Genomic DNA, 21,331 nt, shown 5'->3' with positions numbered 1-21,331 from the left:
CAAAACAAAAAAAAAAAATTGGGCATTGTGGCTATCCAAAGTCCAAACTCTCTCAAACTAGTCCAAATTCAAAGTCTTTTGTGATCAACAAGCATAGACACACAATTCTTTAACTAATCCATAAAAATACAAACAAAAGCACTCAAAATTAACACAGAGCATGAACCTAGTACTGATGAACATACACATAGCAACAAAAATTATGTCATGAATTTTACAAACCCAAAACAAAACGAAGCAGAAAGAGGGTGATATCCTTATCACTAGATGCATGCCATAGAGGAAGGTGAGGGAGAGGTTTAACCCTTATCCAAATGAGAATATTGAAAACAAATAGAGGTAAGAGACAAGACAAAACCACTTTGTCTGGGAAAGAGGCATGGTGTAGCCAACATAGTGTAATGGTAGTGGCTGGACAGTCTTGGAAGGATGCCAGTAATGAGCCAAAAGTGGTTAATGGGTGAAAATGGTAAATCCTGTCACGGCAAGCAGTATGAAGGCCATAGTTATGAACAATGAAGAAAGGGGGGAATAACGGCGAGAAATAGAGTTAGAACAAAGAAGAAAAAGAGCAAAAGAAAAAAAGAAAGGAAACAAAAATCCCAGAAAAACATGAGTGATAGGAAAAAAGGCATGCATCAATAGGCTACTCAATTCTCTCTCTCTCTCAATAGACTCATTCTCTGATAAGTTAAGAATTCAAGTTTAAGCCATCTAGGTATTTATTCCAAAGCGTGTAATCTTCACGGCAGGAGCCTTCTTTAAGGTTACCCACATTGGAGATTGGCTCCCTTTTTGGACTTATGTTTGCTAAAAAGGCGAAAAGCTAAGCCCTTTCTTTCAGCAAACGAATCTCATTTTTGGCTAACAAATGACTAACTTGTAGCCTTATTTCTGAACTGTTTGCTGCAATTTTGTTATTCATGATTGTATAATTCTGCAAACCTCGTTACTCTCCTTTGTTGTGTTATTACGCGTTATTATTATTTAGAGATGTTTTAACTATCTTGCCATATCGTGTTTTTTGCTGTAATATCTACAACAGTCATTCTTGCTGCTATGAGCATGTTGTACATTTAAGGTTCCTGTCAATGCACGTCTACATGGAGATGACCCAATTTGCACACAAGCTGGCCTAAAGTGTGTTTCAGTTAGGCCAATTCCACCTCTCCTACCTCAAAATCACGGGCCAAGTGGTACAGTAGGAGAAATCAAGCCCAAAACACAAAAGGCCCACCACTATCTCTAATATTATTCTTTTTCAATTTTTCATAAAACGTTTTTTAAAATAGATGATTAATGTATGCCCGACATATAATAACTGGACCCATAAAAAAAATGCAAAAGCATATGTGTAAGCGCACAATTGCACTTGGCCCCAAGAACAGTTACGGGCTCAGGCCCAATGAGCCTTAAACAATATAATTTGTAGAGTGTGGGCTTGAAACCCAGGTTAGAAGTGTTTGAAGATTAAATGACAAGCCAAAGATTGTAAACACTTGAAAACAACAAGGAATACTGTAAATCAACCTGCTCGGACGTAAGCCGAGAACAGTTCTTATATTATCTCTTTCTCTTTTTTCTTTTTCTTTTTAGATTACAAAGAAGGGGGATCTCCATTTCTGTTCTAGGTTGCTCCTTAAATACTCTTCTTTTTAATACTTTGTACACGTGTTGCCCCAAACTCCCCCTTAGCCTAGATATTTCTTTTCTTAGTGCCTTTGAATAGTAACCAGAAGTTTCCCTTCCACTGTTCAGGTGTCACTTCCCCATTAATGCGGCCAGGGTGGTAGGTGCAGGGTCTTTAATGTGGAGGTGGCAGCCTTTATTTTTGGTATTTCTCTAACATCGGTACTTCTTGGACATTCAAGGGTTTCCCCCCTTTAACCATCGGTCTTGAACGTGTCATTCTCTAACCTTTATCATGAAGTCCCGGGTTCTCCGGTGTCCGTCCGAAGAGAAATTCACCCTCGGCTGGATCCTCGGATCCTCGGCGTATGGGCCGACTCGTAGTACTAACAAGTACTAAAACCAAGAGCAGGTCGGCCTTCCCTAGCATAGCCCAAAGGCCCACATCTTCATCAGGGTCTTTTTACTCCCCACAATATGCTACTGTTTTCTAAATAAGGTAAAATTTAGATTTTAGGTACTGTACAATTTTTAATTAGGTGCTAAACTTTAGTTTTTCTAATTAAATTCTACACCTTCTCAAAAAAAAAAAAAAATTCTACATGTGGTCTTATAACTTTTTTTTTGATAATCAACAAATTTATTAATAAGTTTCTCAAAATAAAAAAATATTAACAAAGGAACCATAAACTATAGACAAAAAACTAAATCTTAGCCTACTCAAGAACTAATACATCAAAAAAAGTTGATAAAACAGAGCCAAGAACAAAACAACTTAAAAAAGCAAATCAAGTTGCCCATATTTCACTACATGTGATCTTATAACTATACACGAAAGAAGAATACTGTTTGATAAACTCTTCTATTTTCTTTTTCTTTTTTAGGTTAAATGGAATATGCATAATACAGACTAGAAGCATCCATATTAACAAGAGAGGAAATGTCAGAGTTGGCTCCGGCATAGAACAACCCCTTTTTGCAAGTGAGTCGGCACATTTATTCCCATCCCGGAATACGTTCTCCACTCTGACTTGGTGAAAGCTCCCTAACAAACACCTGCCATCATTAAGAAGAGGGGAGTATATTCTATTTTAGCACTGGTGTTAGACTTAGTCAGGTCTACAATCACTTTCGCACTGTCTGATAAATTAATAAGCCATATAATTCCATTTGGATTTGCTACATTCTAGGCCACATAGATGAATTTTATTACTTAATAAAATAATAAGTCATATAGTCTCATTCCATCAAAAAAAGAAAAGTCATATGGTACCATAAATAAAATAACGTTAAAAATATGGTTCCATAAAAATAATCAAATAAGATTGTACAAAAATTAATAATAAATTACTTTTAAAAAAAAATTAATAATAAATGTACATCTGTTCTGAAAGGTGGAAGCTGACACTTAACTAACCCTCTCTTGACACCACATATTTACAATAGACTGGTAACGTAGACTGCACGAGGAGAAGCTTTAATTAATGAACCCAACTAGTCAGCAAAGAAGACAAGTTAAATTAAGCTGTGTAAATGAAGAGTTTAGTGCACTTTTTTTTTTCTTCCTTTAAGCCATGGAGACTTTGAGAGAGTTTGAAAGTGATCTGGGGGAGTTGAGAGAGTATTACAGTCAAGGAAAGACTAAAGAAGCATCTTGGAGAAAGTCACAGCTCAAAGGATTGCTTACTCTGCTAAAGGAGAAAGAGAGTGATATCCTTAATGCTCTTATGCAAGACTTGGGAAAGCATCAGGTTGAGACTTTTAGAGATGAGGTATACAAACTATATATCTTGTTCCATTTTTTAATTATCTATATGTACACACATATATGGATTACCCTCTAAAAAATAAGAGTCATAATAACTTCTTTTTTTTTATAGTAGTCATAATAACCTGTTTGAGAGGACAGAGGTTACTAAAAGTCATAATAACTTCTTTTTTTCTATATGTACACACATATATGGATTACCCTCTAAAAAATAAGAGTCATAATAACTTCTTCTTTTTTTTTTTAAGTAGTCATAATAACCTGTTTGAGAGGTTACTAAGAGTCATAATAACTTTTTTTTCTTTATGTTCACACATATATGGATTACCCTCTAAAAAATAAGAGTCATAATAACTTTTTTTTATAGTAGTCATAATAACTTGTTTGAGTGCATGTTTTTGCGGCTGTCCTCTTTCTAATAATAAAAACTCCCTTGATAAATTACACATGCATCCAATAGGGATTTGAACACACAAATTCATCACCTTCATTTGGTAGGGTCTAATATTATTTATCACATAAAATGGGTTTAGAAGTAATATTGCACAACTGTTCTTAGCCAAAATTACAAGAAATTTGTTTAATTATTCACTACCCTCACAAGGGAAAAGGAACATGAATAGAATTTGAAAACAGGTTAAATAATAATCACAATCATGAGGAATTTGTGAACATCTTTTTACAAGGATGTAAATAGTGGTAAAGACTATTGGATTCGTTTTTAAGATGTAGGAGAGATTGAGAGTTTGACTCTTGCTTTTGTTATGGATAAATTGTCCTTGTTTGCAGATAGGAACCTTGATTAAGACACTGAATTTGGCATTGGATTCTTTAAGAGAATGGATGTCAGGAAGAAAGGTAAGTTCCCTTTCAAAAAAAAAAAAAAAAGGAAGAAAGGTAAGTTCAACCACTAGACGTTACATGGCATTAATAATAATAATAATAATAATAATAATAACAATGATAATATATATATATATATATATATATATATATATATATATATATATAACCGAAACCTTTGAAACTCCCACAATTTTCCACGTCAGCATAATATATAAATAAAATTATCATTTTATTTAAATAAAATTATTTTTGTTTAGTCTAAACTTAACAAGGAGTAAAACTCTATCTCTCTCTAACAAGTCCAACTCAAACTCAAACCCATTATTTTTTTTATCACTTTTTTAAATAAAATTATTTTTGTTTAGTCTAAGTTTAACAAGGAGTAAAACTCTATCTCTCTAATAAGTCCAATTTAAACTCAAACTCATCATTATCATTTTTTTAAACAAAATTATTTTTGTTTAGTTCAAACTTAACAAAGAGTGAAATTTTATCTCTCTAACAAGTCTAACTTAAACTCAAATTCAAACGTTAATTAAAAAAAACTTGAATAAATCCTATATTAAGATTATCCTAAACGTAGCTTTATTTGTTTAAATATAAAAATCATCAACTATTGATAAAGTTCAACTTCTTTGGATAATAGAACGATTCTACTACAACTTCTTTAAAAAGTAATTTTCGTACATAAACCACCAAACTCTTTTTAACTGTTTTTAATTACAAGATAAAAAAACTTGCAATAATTGAAATTATTCTTTTGAATGTAACTCATCTTTCTTTTATATTTCTCTATTGTTTAGTCATATATATTTTGTTTTGTTTTAATAATTTCTTAGCAGTGAATCATCTGATTCTTTAATATTTTTTGGTCTTTTAGAAGTTTTAATATCTGAATTTTTGAGTTATTTTTTTACAATATTTGAAATTTTCTGACAAATTTTTTGTAAGTCATTACATGTTCAAGCAATGACTTATTCATCAAATTGTTACACAAATTGAAGTCATACAAGAGCAAATCATGCAATGGTGTAATTTCTTAATCAATTTAAGATTTTATAAAATTATTTTAGTTTACCTCACAAATATGTAGGTTCCCGTGCATAGCACAAGTTAGCAACTAGTAATAATAATCATTAATAGAAAAAAGAAAGAAGAAACGAATTATTTGTATATTTCATAAAAATAAACCCCCCCAAAAAGACTAAATTATATTTTTAACTCTTGAATTTTGGTTTTTTTTTTTTTTTTCATTTTGGTCTCTTAAGTTTGAGATTTTTCATTTTAGTCTACCAAGTATGATTTCATTTGGTCCTTATGTCTATGTCTGTGACTCCTGTGGTCATTAAGGGAGAGAGGGTAAATTTTTTTATTCTTTTTTTAAAAGAGAAATAATGCTGTTTTGTTGACACTTAACAGCTAAATTAGTCTTGACAAAAGATGAAATATTGATTATTTTAAAAACTTAATCAAACTTAGTGGGTCAAAATTAAGACAATCTCAAACTTTAAGGATCAAAGTGTAATTTAATAAAAAAATTGGTGTAATAATATTTTATTGGGATTTTGCATGGAAAAAAAAAGTTTGTAGAACCTTCTATAATTGTCCTGCTTTCTAGTAAGCAAAGAAGTTAAAGTTTATACATAAACCACCATGTTGATTTAGTCACGTGCTAATAGTATTCAAGAATGTTTTTTTTTTTTTGGAGAAACATATTCACGTAGTAAATTGAGGCAACATATACTAACAATTCTCGTTAATGTATGGTTTACAGGCTAAACTGCCGCAAATTGCTTTGCTCACTAGTGCAGAAATTGTTCCCGAGCCTCTTGGCCTTGTCCTCATTATTTCATCTTGGAATTTTCCCTTTGGTAAGTAAATTATTATACCTTTTAGAACATGATAAATTATTGACTGTTTCCAAAGTTTAAAATCTTAAGAAATGATGAATTTATTCATTTAATCATTATTCTAAGACTTTCCTTTATGTTTGGCCCAAACTCCCTTTAACAAGTGAGACCTAGCATGGGGAGTTTTTAATTTTTTAAATGGGAGGTAGCTAGAGTGGAGAGAGAGAGTTCAAACTCAATATCATAACTTTTGGTATCATGATAAATTATTGATTGTCCCAAAAACTTAAATGGTTAGTAAATGATGAATTCAATCATTAAACCATTATTCTAACACAACTAGGAAAAAAAATATAATAGTTTGCTTCTTTTTTCTTCTCCCATATCCTTAATAATGATTGAATTGTTGTCATTTTGTTACAAAATATAGGACTGTCCTTGGAACCAATGATAGGGGCATTAGCAGCAGGAAATACAGTGGTTCTAAAGCCCTCTGAATTGGCTCCTGCTAGTGCTTCTCTTCTAGCAACTGCAATTTCCACTTACTTGGACAACAAAGCTGTCAAGGTTATCCAAGGTGGACCATCTGTGGGTGAACAACTCCTACAGCAGAGATGGGACAAGATCTTCTTTACAGGTAAAATCAGTCTCTCATCTTTCTAACACTTCCCCTCGCACGTGGATCCAGACTCATGCTCAATATAACTTTTTAAATGAGAAATAAGGTGAATACATGGTTCAAACTTATGATCACTCACTCTAACATTATGATAAACTAACACTTGATCCAAAAGCTTAAGACTGATATGCAATAATGAATTTTATTCACCTAATCATTATTCTAACCATTGGTTTTAAAAGATTATGTAATTCAATCTTAATCTCAATGCTTAGGAAGTGCACATGTTGGAAGGATTGTCATGTCTGCTGCTGTGAAGCATCTAACACCTGTTACTCTAGAGTTGGGTGGAAAATGCCCTGCCGTTCTTGATTCCCTTTCTAGTTCTTGGGACGTAAAGGTAACTTTGGCCTTAGTGTGTTACACTATAATATTTTATAGTCACAGAATTGGCCTACACACATGCATTTCTGGTCTATGTTATGACAATATGCTAAGTTGAGTTCTTTTATGCTGTCTAATCTCAAGGTGGCAGTAAAACGAATTGTTTATGGGAAATTTGGTTGCTGTGCTGGTCAAGCATGCATAGCAATAGACTACATCCTTGTTGAAAAGAAATTTACCCGCACTGTGGTATGAAAGTAGTAGTTTATGCTAAATCTTATATGAGTTTTTAAGTTTTTGGGGGTTTGTTTGTAATGCAACAACATTTTGAAATAATGATACTCTATTTCAGGTGGAGTTGATGAAGAGCATGATCAAGGAAATGTTTGGAGAAAATCCAAAGGAATCACACAGCATTGCAAGGATAATAAATAAACAACATCTCTTACGACTTAAGAATCTTCTTAAGGATCCACATGTTGAAGACTCTACTGTTTACGGTGGTTCAGTGGATGAAGATAACTTGTAAATGACATTATTTGATCTCTTTTGTGAATATGGACCTTATGGTTTAAGCTCTCTCTCTCTCTCTCTCTCTCTCTCTCTCTTTAACCCCCCCCCCCCCCTCCATTTTCCTTTTTTGTTAAAGAAGTTTTGGTTATATATGAATTCATAGCGTTCATATTCAATAAATTGGTTTTTATATGGGATTAATCCTATATTAAATTATTCCATTGTGATATTTTAAGGATTTGAAAAGAGACAAATGCTTGGTATATAAGAGAAAGTTGAGCTTCTGTTCTTAACCCCACTTTTATCATTAGAACAATTTTCTTTGACAGCTTGTCTTGTTCTTTACTTTGTATGTTTCAAAAGTATTAGTTTTAATATGATTGTTGTTGATCTCCATCCAGGTTCGTTGAGCCAACAATCTTGGTGGATCCCCCTCTCCAAGCAGAAATTATGACAGATGAGATCTTTGGTCCATTGCTTCCAATAATTACAGTAAGGCACACATGCAGATATATGTATTATATAATAGGTTTCTTTACTGGCCTTAATGGGCAGTGCATATATGAATGTGGTTGTAGCTCAAGAAAGCTGAGTGCTCAGTCGCAGATAAGGCATGTTGTACATTTATAGTGATTCTTTTCTTGGTTTGACAGCTAGAGAAGATTGAAGACAGTATACAATTCATAAATTCAAAGCCTAAAGCACTGGCTTTATATTGCTTCACCAAAAATAAAACACTCCAAAGAAGGATGATTTCTGAAACATCATCTGGAAGCGTGACATTCAACGATACAATTATTCAAGTATGTTATCAATAAGTCAATTGTTTGCACTACTTTTAGTTTCTCAAGTAAACTAAACTGTCTAATCTGTACTTAATGAGTGAATATTAAACTACATTACAAAGGCCAAAAAACAGTATAATAGTCCTCAATGCTTATAGCTTCTAAATTCTCAGTCTGAAGGCTTGCATTTGGCTATGTGTAGTATGCAGCTGATACCCTCCCATTTGGAGGAGTTGGTGGAAGTGGATTTGGTAGGTACCATGGAAAGTTCTCATTTGACACATTCAGCCATGAGAAGGCCATTGCAAGAAGAAGTTTCCTTACTGAATTTTGGTTTAGATTTCCTCCCTGGAACAATCACAAGTTTCAACTCTTGGCGGCCAGTTTCAATTACGATTATCTTGGATTAGTCCTTGTCATACTTGGCTTAAGAGTTATAGGCAGGGATTAGGTGACATATAGCAACTTTTATCAAAAGTACATTGCTCATCCAAATGGAAGAGAGAGAAAGAGGAATCACATTCAGATATTTACTTGAAAGTGTTATTATTTATAGTATCAATAACAACTGTGCAAATTGTTGCGCTCTAAATTTAGCAAATAAAAGCAATGGGAGCTTTGAGGATATTGTTAGGATATGTATCATTTAAATTATATAGTATGATGCTATGTATGACATTATGTATGATATTATGTTGTGATTAATAAATTTGTTTTATTATTATTTAAAATAATGGTAACATGAATATTTGAACATTATCATATAGTCCATAAAATGCATAGTATCTGATTTAGTCATAGAAGATATAAATCACAAGTTCTTTGTAAATTCAGAATTTTAGTTTGTAGTCGGTAATAAAATTAGGCATTTCATCTGCGAAGACTATAACATATCAACTAAATAATTTGTTTTGATAATGAAAGTGGAGACTTCTAGTTGATATGTTGTTAAGACATAATGAACTGGACCGCTGTAAGATTTATTATTCTATTAACGACTGTCAAATGAATAATAAATTTCACGACTTCTATTTATATGAACAATATTAAGAGAATAATGAACCTGATCATAAAGTGTAGCTTGTTTTGATATATCATGAATGAGATCTAAAATCACGATCAAAATCTCAATATGTTGGGCAGCCGCATTTAGTGTTGAAGGAACATATATTTTTAAGATGAAATTCATAATCTCTTAACGGAGATATAAAATATTCTCTTGAGATAAGTTTAATGGATTTGGTTATTCAGAGTGTTAGCCTTAACCACTTTAGTAAGAAGTTACTAAAGTATATATCTATTGATAATACACAAAAAATTAGTAGGCTGAATGCTCCAAGCTTCAATGGGCTAGTGGTTGTTTAGAAAGCCTGAAAAGAAAGAAATGCCAAATCAAAGGTGATCGAGGTGAACCGGCCAAGAACCCACTGATGCTTAAGTTGGTTTTTCTCTCAAAAACTCAAGAATTCCAACTTTAGGAATGGTGGAAACTTGGCCGGTTCACCCCGGTCACCTTTGAGCTTGCGTTTCTTTTTTTTCAGGCTTTCCAAACAACCACTAGCCCATTGAAGCCCAGAGCATTCAACCTACTGATTTTATGTGCATTATCATCTATGAAATTGGATTTTATAAATATATGATGAATAACTTAAAGGATTAAACCGAGTACTCAAGGATTAAGATGTAGTAATCTTCAAAGTGGTAGTCAACATTCATGATTTTGTATTACTATGCATATTTTAATGAAGCGGCTGAATATATAATAAAATTTTGGGATATAATTTATTAATAAGGTCTAAAATGCAATTATATTTATATAAGTGGTATTAAATATAATTAATGGTAATTTTGGACTTGTCAAGAGTTGACAAAAATATCCAAAATCCATTGGAGCTAAAGTTTTATTTGTCCATTTTGATCCCACTCCAAGCCACATATTAAAGCTCAATTGGAATGGCCTAAAAAGTTAGCCCAATTAGATAATCAATTATATATAAGGAGATAAACATACAGAATTTTGTAACAGATAAAATGGTGTGTATATGAGTGTAAGACACTCTCTTATTTTCCTTTGAATACATACGTATAAACTAATTGAGAGACCACACTTATTGGACATAAGTGGAATTAGAGTGAAGATTAAAAGTGTTCCCAAGTTCTTCTAATCTTTAGTTTTGAATTTCACTGCACCAAGGTATGCTCTCTTATTCTTAAATTCTAAAATTTACATAGTACATGTTATCAATTGCGAATGAAGTAGATCCGTTAATTTTCCGTTGCATATATTTTGTATATGATGCAAACTATGTTTTTTTTTTCCCCAACAAATATGCTTCCCCTTGTGAATTAGCAAGAATTTCTTATGAGGGCTAAAAGTTTGTATTACTAATAGAATACAATTATGTTTTATTTTATATATTAGGAGTATGTTTTATTCTTTACTCTATTTAAAATTCTAAGGTTATAACTTCCAATTAAGAAGTTTTGTTGTGTACTGTCTCAGTATTGAGCCAAGTATCACTCAGTTATTCCTATTTATTTTTCTCTGTGTGTGTCTATGAACTCAAGTTCATTTCATGGAGGTCAAGTGATAGTCCAATGATAATGACATTATTTATAGACTTGTAGTGCTTTAGTTATGTGGTTTCAACCCCACATCTCCCTTCTCCACTATCTACTTATCTAAAGAAACATTAAAATAAAAAGTTCACTTCACGGGGGAGATTGGACAATATCATTAAGTCACAAGACATTTGGCAATTTGGTGAGCTATAGTTGGAACAGACATCCCAAAATACCAATTATTAAAATTTGTTTTAATTATTTTTTTTCACTACAAATATATATATTTAAGGAGTCTAATCATAGGTATTGAACCCACACTCTCCCTGTCGGGGAACATTACAAAAGGAATATGAGTATAGGATTTTTATTTTTGGGGGACGAGGGACATTTATTACTTATTACATTAGCTGACTTGTACCTTTGATATGAGAGAAAAAAGTTAAAAAAGTAAAAAGTTTAAAGGTTAAAAAAAATTTATAATACAGGAGCTGAGATTAAAAAAGAACTTTTTAACTTGTAATCTTAGACCTTGAAAGACAAATGTCCTGTAGTTGCTAATTTGCTATTGCACCAAATCTAAATTTGTGTATATATCTATAATAATTAATTGTAGTTATCCACTCTAAATTATGGTGTATTTACAATATGCACTCTAAATTACAAAATTTTGCAACCATCACCCCCAATTCAATATTTGTAGTGTTTATCAACTTCCAAATGAGTGTCTAAATACCAAATTAATCTCAAATCAAGTATCAATTGCAGAGATTTTTTTAGTTTAAATTGTCATGGTGAAGTTTTTCCCCCAAAAAAAAAGTCATCATTATAAATACTCGAATGGTTTATAGTAGATAAATATATACTAATCAATTAATTAAGACACTGACTTGAATGATGGTGCAGATATAACAAATTAATCTTGAATTAGGGTTTCAATTGAAAATTTTTATATTTTATGGTGTGCTTTACAAATATGTCGTTAGTTTAGGATGGATAATTACAATTAACCTTGTACAATCTTTGAATTAGTTTAAAATTTCAACAACAAAAAAAAGAAAAAAGAAAAAGAAAAAAGAGACAATGTGATCAAATGGTGTGTCTTACTATTACCCCGAACGTCTTATTTCAAAATACTAAAAAGTGTTAACCAATTAAAATATGACACTAATAAGTTTTCTTCTTATGTTATATATTTTTGATAGTTACAAAAGAAAACCTTTTACAATCCTAAGATACTTTAGGAAGCAAACTTTATTAAAGAAAATGAAGATCAATCTTCAATCAATACAAAAAAAAAAAAAAATGTAGGTTTCATTTAGCTCAATCTCTGTCTCCACGCAAATTGAAGCTATATGTTAAAACTTCCTTAAAAAAAAAAAAAAAAAAAAAAAAAAAAAAAAAAAAAAAAAAAAAAAAAAAAAAAAAAAAAAAAAAAGTAAAAAGAATGTTTTAAAAAAGGAAACAATACTAATAAATTATTGGAAAGGAAAAAGAAATTTAACCGTTAAAACATTTTTAACGAAACCCCAAAAAGGACTTATTGTATATACGTTGTTCAACGGTTCAAAAAGGTCTCCAAAAATGCGAGGGAAATTTTCCCGCCAATTTTCTCTCTCTTACAAAAACTAACTCTCTTTCTCATTCTCTTTCTCTCTCTCCGTGCTCGAAACCCTAGCACCACCACCACCACCACCGCCACCGCCATCTCCATCGCATTGTGTTTTCCGTACATCCATGGCGGAGACTCCGAAGAAGCACCTACTCAAGTCGCCGAGGAGCTCCAAACACCAAGCGAAATCGACTCCAAAACCTTCTTCGCCTTCGCCCTCGCCTTTCACTCCTGTAACTCCTCAAACCCAAACCCTAACCCCTCGCAGATCCTCTCGCCTAAACTCTCCACCTTTCGATCCGCCAATCCCGATCGAAGAACCAAAGGAAACCCCAAGAAAAGGCAAGAAATCGAGCCGCACTTCCGATCCGAACACTCCCCGAGATTCGGCGGAAAAGTTACCGAAATTGAATCGGAAAGATAAGGAAGATTCGGTGAAAGTCGATGTCTCGTCTTTTTCTCCGGCGTCGCCGGAGCAACTGGAGTCGAAGAGGAAGAGAAAGAGGCAAGAAGAGAGCAAAAAAGTGGTCACGAGAGCTAAGTCGGCAGTATCGGTGCCGAAAAGGCGAGTGTATTACAAGAAAGTTGTGTACGATGGAGGGGAGTTTGACGTAGGGGATGATGTGTATGTGAAGAGGAGAGAAGACGAGAGTTCCGACGATGAGGTGCCGGAAATTGAGGAGTGTAGAGTGTGCTTTAAGGCTGGGAAGGCTGTGATGATTGAGTGTGATGATTGCTTAGGTGGGTTTCATTTGAAGTGCTTGAAACCGCCGTTGAAGGTGGTTCCGGAAGGGGATTGGGTATGCGGGTTTTGCGAGGCTCTGAAATCTGGCAAGGAGGTTGAATTTCCAGTGCCGCCGGAGGGGAAGAAGCTGGCGAGGACGATGAGGGAGAGGCTGCTTTCGAGTGATTTGTGGGCTGCACATATTGAGAGGTAGTGATACCCCAAATATTAACTTCCTTTTCGTTGTTTAGATTGATCTGAATTACCTAAATTTTTGTAATTGTTGCTGTTGTTGTGTTTGTTTTAATGTGTGTGTGTGGGATTGCAGTATATGGAAAGAAGTGGATGGTATCTATTGGTGTCGGGTACGTTGGTATATGATCCCGGAAGAGACTGCTGCTGGAAGACAGCCTCATAATTTGAGGAGGGAGCTATATCGTACTAATGATTTTGCTGACATCGAGGTATATATTGCTATAGCAGTTTGACATTGAGCTATATGTACACAAATTTTATGGTGGGAAATTTAAAAAAAAAAAAAAAAAGTATATGAGAGGAAATGAAATGTGGATGTGAATTTTATGCATTTAGATATTGTGATTTAGCACTCGAAGGGCAGCCCAAATTCTCTACTTTAACATTCCCTAGTATTTTTCTAACAAGCCAATTTGGTTAAGCCTTATATATAGATTTTTCATTACAATCAATAGAAATACCTCACCTTTTCCAAACTGAGGGTAGAACTTTCATCAAAATTGTTCCGATTGTTTCAATTGGCAGGTTAGTTGATTTCACCCCTACAAGCATATAAACACGTGATGTGTCAATTTTTTTTACCATTCCCTTTTATGATTGCTTTTGACATTCACAGTCCACCAAGCAATTATGTTAAGTGGTCAGTTTTATTCTACAATTTTGGAAAGTAGTGTAAAACTCCAAAGTTGCCTTAATTTTTTGAAGTAGATTTTAAAGATAGCTGCACGTGTCTATAGTCTCCATTCATTCTTGCTTGTCATCCCTAAGTCTTTAATAATGCTCGTGTAAATTGCTGCAGATGGAATCTGTTCTTAGACATTGCTATGTGATGATCCCTAAAGAATATGCCAAGGCCAATTATGGAGATGATGTTTTTCTTTGTGAGTATGAATATGATATTCATTGGCACAGTTTCAAGCGTCTTGCAGAGATTGATAATGGTGAAGAGGTAAGCATTTCACATAATAGAGGCAGTATTTGGTGGTCATTATAGTGTCAAAATTGAGTTACTTTTAAAATTATGGGTTTATTGCCATTTGGTAGGATGGTGAAGAAGATGATGACAGTGATGAAGATTGGAAACTTGGCAAGGATACAAATTCTGATACAGATGAAGACATTGAATATGATGATAAGAACATAAAAAGTTTACCAACCAAGCAATCCTCAGCTCATGAGTTGGCTGCAGTATGACACTATTCTTTACTACAAACTTGTGGCTTTTGGCTTGTGATTGCCCAAATTAAATTAGTCTGTGTGTAACTAATACAGAACTCAAGGAAGGGACAGTTTTTTGGACTTCAGAAGATAGGGACAAAGAAAATCCCAGAGCATGTAAGATGCCACAAACAGACTGAACTTGAAAGAGCAAAGGCAACACTTCTGCTGGCATCATTACCCAAATCTCCGCCTTGCAGGAACAAGTATGTGAAAATTGAAATTTTATAGGTTTTCTTTGATGTGCCTTTCTTCTGTCCTTTCTAATGAAGTTCACATGTTTTTTCAGAGAAATGGAGGAGATAAATGCATTCATCAAAGGTGCAATCTGTGATGATCAATGTTTGGGACGTTGCCTGTACATTCATGGTGTTCCTGGAACTGGCAAGGTAGGATCTGTTGGCTGTAATGAGTAAAATAGAGCTCTGTTACTTGAGACATGCTTCTGATCTCTTCTAATCTTCTCTATGCATAAACAAGATTTGATCTTCTTATTCTTATGAAACTGCAGACAATGAGTGTACTAGGGGTAATGAGAAATCTGAGGTCAGAAGTTGATGCAGGAAGTATAAGACCATACTGTTTTGTGGAGATTAATGGTCTAAAGTTGGCGTCACCAGAGAATATATACAGGGTAAAGATGACAAGCTGATCCTATTCTCCTTTTGTGATTGCATTCTCTGGTTTCCCCATAGTATACTCTATGTTCTTTCAGGTTATATATGAAGCATTAAGTGGGCATAGAGTCAGTTGGAAAAAGGCTCTCCACTTGTTGAATGAACGATTTTCAGATGGAGAGAAAGTTGGTAAACAGGATGATCGGCCTTGTATTCTGCTCATAGACGAACTTGATCTTCTTGTAACCAGAAATCAGTCGGTAACTGGTTCAATTTGTGATAATAATTTCAAATATTTTAAGTTCATATGCTCTAGATTTTTGTGAAGTATAGAAAGTTGAATATTCATACCCTTTTTGTCACAGGTTCTATACAACATTCTTGATTGGCCTACTAGGCCAAATTCCAAAATAATTGTGATAGGTATGGTTTTATGTTGATCAGGCCTCTTCCCAGCTGACAGATTTTTCATCACAAAATTAGCAAATAAATGATATTATCTGTCACAATAAGATGCCAAGGCAATCTATTTAATTAAATATACTGATGACAATGTTGATGACTGATGTTATTCCTTGTAATGAACATAAATTCAGGTATAGCAAATACCATGGATCTTCCAGAAAAGTTGCTTCCTCGTATTGCAAGCCGTATGGGTATGCAAAGGCTTTGCTTTGGCCCTTATAATTATCAGCAACTTCAAGAAATTATTTCAAGTCGCCTTAAAGGAATCGATGCATTTGAAAAACAAGCTATAGAATTTGCTTCAAGAAAGGTCAGCATTTTTCTCTTTTTTTCATCATGAAACTTGATTGCCTCTATAATTTCTCATCTGCTAAATTGGTTGCACGTGATAAACACTCCAATCTGAATTTTTTTTTTTTTTCCAATTTTTCAAACTCAATATTAACATTCTGTACATACCTTTAGGTTGCAGCAATATCAGGAGATGCACGACGTGCACTAGAGATATGCAGGCGTGCGGCAGAAATAAAAGATTATCATATCAAGAGACTAAAATCAGCTCCTAAGTCTGTTTGTTCAGGTATGTGCACATTAATTTATTCACATATTGAAACAATGAAAAAAAAAATCAGTGGAAGATCCCTTGAGAAGTGGAAACTTGGTTGTACTTTTATTCGTTGGTTAATGTTTTGTTTTTGTATCCGTTGTGTCCATGCACGCATGTAAAATATTATACCACATCTGATATGTCTGGTGTTGAAATTATTTAGGGCACATATATGTATCTCTATTTGATTTCATATTTTTATAAATAAATTCCTCTCTTTTTCCCCTTTTTTCTTCTTTTGCCTAGATATTTTAAATATTCAGTATTTGATTGGACTAGTAAATCTGTGTGAAGAAGGGTGTGCCTAGGACCGCCCTGTGACGGGGACAACGGGGTATCACATCCTTAATTTAATTTAATTTTTTTTAAACCCATGTTTGCAACATTTGCAGCTATTCAAATGATTGCATGCTTTCAGCTCGGTCCAGGTTGATATCTTTATTTTTTTGAACATAATGGTGATATTTGAAATGTTATATGGTACTTTCACCCACGATATATTATTCACTGCTCAATGGTGTTTGTCTAACTTATTCTTGTTACAGCCTTTTAGTGAATCATGCAGGCATAACAACTGAAATATGCTTATTTTAACTATCAATTGCCTAGAAGCTGGAAAATAATGAATAAAAAAAAAAGAATAAAAAGAATGTTTATGGTTAAAAGCTATGAAGGCCAAGGACTCATAAACACACTTGTAGAAAAAGGCCTCATGATGTTTGGTGTTAAATTTTGCATTTCACTTCAAAGAAATGCTGCAAAAAGTTGCAAACCCTTTTTTGCTACATAGGAACATGTCACCACATTGTATTTCTTCAAAATAATGACAAAAACATTAAAGTATGTTTTGCAGTCTTGCTTTTTCTTTTTTTCTTTTTTTTTTCTTTTTTTTTTTTAAATGTCATACACTGTTGAGTTCTACAGAATTTGAAACTTAGGGCTGTTCTGTGTCATAAAACTTATGTTGATAGGTCAGAATCATCATCCTTAGACCAGGGCCCTAATCTAAAGAGTGAGTTTAGGACTAGGCAAACTATCTAAACCATCACTCGTAATCAGTCCTTATTATGCATCCAATGTAAGGTGGAACCTTGCCTCACTAGTAGCCTTAAAGTAAGACCTTACATCATGAGAAGTAGCATTTGTTTTTTCTTCTCACTAATTTAATTGAATAAATCTTTGCTTTCTAGGAAAATCGCTTGTTGGTATGGCTGAGGTTGAAGCAGCCATTCAAGAAATGTTCCAGGCACCTCATATTCAGGTGAGTTTAAAATTTAGTTTATATGTTAACATTGAATTATGATTAAATTGTTATTGACTCTTTTACTCCATTTGTTTGAATGAAAACATGTTGGAAGAAGATATCAAATTGATAAATGAGGCATGTAATATTTTGATTGTTATGTCCTGCTACAAGGCAAATTATATGTGGATAAACGGACTATCTAAACAGTACTATGCTGAGAGAAGAAGCTGTTGAGATAACAGAATTCTATTTGGGGAGCTGACTCTTTTGTTCTGGAACTGTGAAACATGATGTCACTCAGAGTTTTTATGAGCTAATATAAGTGCTTCCCTGATTAAGGCCTGTAACTCACAACAATACAACTACTCTTACAGGACCACACTATCAGAGAGCACAAATATTGAATAACCGCCACTGTTTGCATGTTTTTTTCTGCTACATCTGTGTACAAACAAGATTCAGTGTCTAGTCACTAGCTTCAGCAATTATCATTCTTACATGGGTGACAAGAATGTCTGTTCAGATATTGTACATCTTGCACAATGACAAACTATTTTGTTTTGATGTTGGAATATGTCTTCATAATCTTTTTTTTTTCCTCCAGGTAATGAAAAGTTTTTCCAAACTAAGTAAAATATTCTTGACGGCTATGGTGCATGAGCTATATAAAACAGGAATGGGTGAAACCACCTTTGAAAAGGTCAGCTTCTTAAGCTGCTCTCTTAATCCCTGTGTTCTTTCTTGTTGGTTTGGTGATATTTAGATTTCTTTGCGTTTTTGGCATTTGACAAACGTTTTGTCAATTACAAACTAAGAAACCTTTTTAACTCATCAAATATGCCCACTAGCGGAAATCTTGAAGTTTTTTTTTTTTTTTTTTGGGGTTCTGTAATTCTTTTCGGGCCAATTGCACAGTGGGCACCCACAAATGATTCCTTGATGGAAGATGGCAAGGACTGAATCCAGAATCTTTCACATAAAGTGTGGGCAGGAATTAATTGCTGAATACTTAAAGATTTCTTTGTACTTTATTTTGCTTCTTCATTGCATTATAGCTCAGCTAGAGGACTTTGCAAACATGAAAATATTAAGTGAAATCCTCAGCTGGTAATAACTGAAGGAGGACAATTTTAGTTCTCCAGAACTACAAAAAACTTCTTAATGGTGCAAGAAATTTAATGTTAAGAATACATGTGTATAAATATTTATCTTGAAATTTTATTTTATTGCAGTTGGCAATGACGGTCTCATGTCTCTGTACAAGCAATGGAGAAGCATTTCCTGGATATGACACACTCTTGAAAGTTGGGTAAGATTTTTTCTACTATTTATTTTATAGACATCAATGGGAGACATGGTCTCAGTTTGACATACACTTCAGAGGCCTTTCTTCAATGAACTATTAGGGTGTCAAAGGCATGGGTTGCACTTAGGACCAAAAATAAAGTCCAAGCCCTATTTGCTGCCATGGAATATCGAAACCGTGGTGAAAATAATATACACACACACACACATTATGTATGCATCTCCTTATGTGTGAAATGTTTTGCTACCTGCTTTATTTTATGATAGTTTGTGAAACCATATTCTTCCTTTTTTCTCTTTGCATTTCAGGATGATTTTCTGACCATATTAGCGATGACCCTTTCTGTTACTTATAAAATTATATGAAGCTCATTTAGTTGAATTGATGCTAATAAAGTCTGTGTTAAGGTGAAAAACTGAACTTTCTTTTTCTTTTCTTTTTCTGCAGCTGTAAGCTTGGTGAATGCAGAATTCTTGTATGTGAGCCAGGCTCTAAACACAGGTTGCAAAAGTTGCAGCTCAATTTTCCAAGGTTAGTTCATTAACAAGCCCACTGCCATAGTTGATTGGACCCAGTTGACTTTGGCATTTGATCTCAATTACAGCAATTTAACTATAGGAGACTGCAAAGTGTATTGTATTTGAACTCTAATGCCAAGCATGACTCTCTTGGTGTTCTCTATATATTTGCACATGCAAGAGCCACTAGTATATGTGACTGTAAATAGCAAATATGGTCTACTCAAATGGTCCAAAATGATTTGCCAAAGTCTATCCTAAATTGGTCCTTAAAATTTTGCATCTCTATTTCGAAATTACTAGGACAAGACAGGGTTCTTGTTGATGTCTAAGCTAGTCCTGCAGGATTCTGTCCAATCCCTAAAAATTCGTTAACCTTCTAGACACTGTTTTTACTATTGGGATTGCCATTGCCACCATAGTGCACGTGGTGTGTGGATTTATTGAGTAGAAGTTTTGAAGACCACAGGGGCATGAACCTTGGTTAATTAGGATTTTTATTACATTTACAGTAGACAAAAGAGTGAGTCTCTTTCTAGCCTCATAACTTGTCATAAAAAAGATTCATTACCCAGTGCTAGCCCTGGTAAAAGCGAGGTCTTGGGAGGATGGCTTGATATAGTTCTACCCTTTAACTTCTTTTTCATGAAGTAGCCACTAAAATTCAAATCCTCACGATGTCAATTGGCACGTGAGATTTTACCATTACAGCACCATAACTTTGTCATCAACTTATAAAAACAAATAACAGCAGTAATAGCTAATAACCATTACTGCATCCTCTATATTCTTAAAACTACATTTTGTTGTAAAATGTAATGTTGTAGGTAATAATCCCCGGTTTCAATGTCAGATATGTATAATGGCCAATGTATGATTTATAAAATTTTTCATTTAGCCATCCAAGTTAGTATCAGAAAGTTTTGACAGTATCCTAATTTGAATAATTTTATTATGTTCTGTGGCAGCGATGATGTGTCATTTGCATTGAAAGACAGCAAGGAGGTTCCCTGGTTGGCCAAGTATCTATAATTCAAGACTCATACAATCACATTCAATATTTAGTTCAGAACAACAAATTTTTACTTGCTCTCAATTTTTTTAAATTCTAAATTCCCATTGATTTATGTTCTTTACAGACATGGATACCTCATTTTTCCTTTCCTTTGTTCCTTTATTATAAACTTTGAGTTCATTTGGAGAACTTGTATCTTGTTCCTGAGGCCCTGTTGTTTTTCTATTATAAACTTTGAGACAAAGAAACTTAAATTGTATCTCTTTTTTCTTCCCTAATAAGTGAGAAGTACAAAATTAGAATCTGAGGAACATTTGTCAATCTGTACTATTTTAAACATGTCCTATCATTCCTCACCACATTACTACTTTGGTGAGCTGATAAAGGACAACGTGAAGGGGACATCTGGAGAAATTTTTGGTTTGATTAGAGTTTTGGGCAATAGGAATAAAATCCTGAAGTTCTAGACGCACTATATCCACTGGCTTAGGAGTCCCGGTGTTAGTGATGGTTTTGTGAACGACAGAAGTACATAACCAACATTGCAACCATATTGCAAGGAATGCATAGATTTGGTGTATTGTAGTTATTTTACCAAATCTCAGTAATATGATAATCTTGCGAGATTCTACCAATTGACTATAAGTTCTCTGAAGCATGATGGTTGGTAGTTACTCCGCAACTCCTTTTTTCCCCCTCATACATAGATTGAATATTGACCAACCAAAATGCAAACTTGTCCAAATTCCTTAGTTCTGGTTTACAAGCTGCATGAGTTCCAACTTCCAAAGC

At 33.7% G+C, this 21,331-nt stretch overlaps 2 protein-coding genes and 1 non-coding gene across 4 annotated transcripts; all 3 read left to right on the top strand.

Moving 5' to 3' along the window:
* The first annotated feature begins 3,155 nt into the window (after window positions 1-3,155).
* Window positions 3,156-9,125, top strand: LOC142607911 (aldehyde dehydrogenase family 3 member F1-like). 2 transcript variants are annotated; one of them, XM_075779579.1, is made up of 10 exons: window positions 3,156-3,401; window positions 4,187-4,255; window positions 6,018-6,114; window positions 6,524-6,730; window positions 6,988-7,112; window positions 7,241-7,345; window positions 7,449-7,621; window positions 8,011-8,101; window positions 8,263-8,412; window positions 8,597-9,125. In XM_075779579.1, the coding sequence occupies exons 1-10, from the start codon at window positions 3,204-3,206 to the stop codon at window positions 8,843-8,845; spliced, it is 1,464 nt and encodes a 487-aa protein (XP_075635694.1). In that variant the 5' UTR covers window positions 3,156-3,203; the 3' UTR covers window positions 8,846-9,125. The 2 variants fall into 2 exon arrangements, with proteins under 2 accessions (XP_075635694.1, XP_075635695.1); XM_075779580.1 differs by lacking the exon at window positions 4,187-4,255.
* Window positions 9,126-12,588: 3,463 nt separating this feature from the next.
* LOC142606866 (origin of replication complex subunit 1-like) lies at window positions 12,589-20,843 on the top strand. The gene is made up of 16 exons (XM_075778229.1): window positions 12,589-13,502; window positions 13,621-13,756; window positions 14,347-14,496; window positions 14,592-14,735; window positions 14,820-14,971; window positions 15,055-15,154; window positions 15,277-15,399; window positions 15,481-15,642; window positions 15,748-15,805; window positions 15,979-16,157; window positions 16,313-16,427; window positions 17,645-17,715; window positions 18,305-18,400; window positions 18,933-19,009; window positions 19,454-19,537; window positions 20,493-20,843. Exons 1-16 carry the CDS (start codon window positions 12,694-12,696, stop codon window positions 20,554-20,556), a joined length of 2,520 nt encoding a protein of 839 aa, XP_075634344.1. The 5' UTR covers window positions 12,589-12,693; the 3' UTR covers window positions 20,557-20,843.
* Window positions 14,404-14,481, top strand: LOC142608502 (small nucleolar RNA snoR28). Its single transcript, XR_012839531.1, has one exon. It is a non-coding gene; the product is annotated as a small nucleolar RNA snoR28 (small nucleolar RNA).
* Window positions 20,844-21,331: the final 488 nt, after the last annotated feature.

Source organism: Castanea sativa, chromosome 8 (genome assembly GCF_040712315.1).
Source record: "Castanea sativa cultivar Marrone di Chiusa Pesio chromosome 8, ASM4071231v1".
Taxonomy (NCBI): domain Eukaryota; kingdom Viridiplantae; phylum Streptophyta; class Magnoliopsida; order Fagales; family Fagaceae; genus Castanea; species Castanea sativa.
The sequence above is the reverse complement of the archived record's forward strand: the minus strand, read 5'-3'. Positions and strand labels throughout refer to the sequence as shown.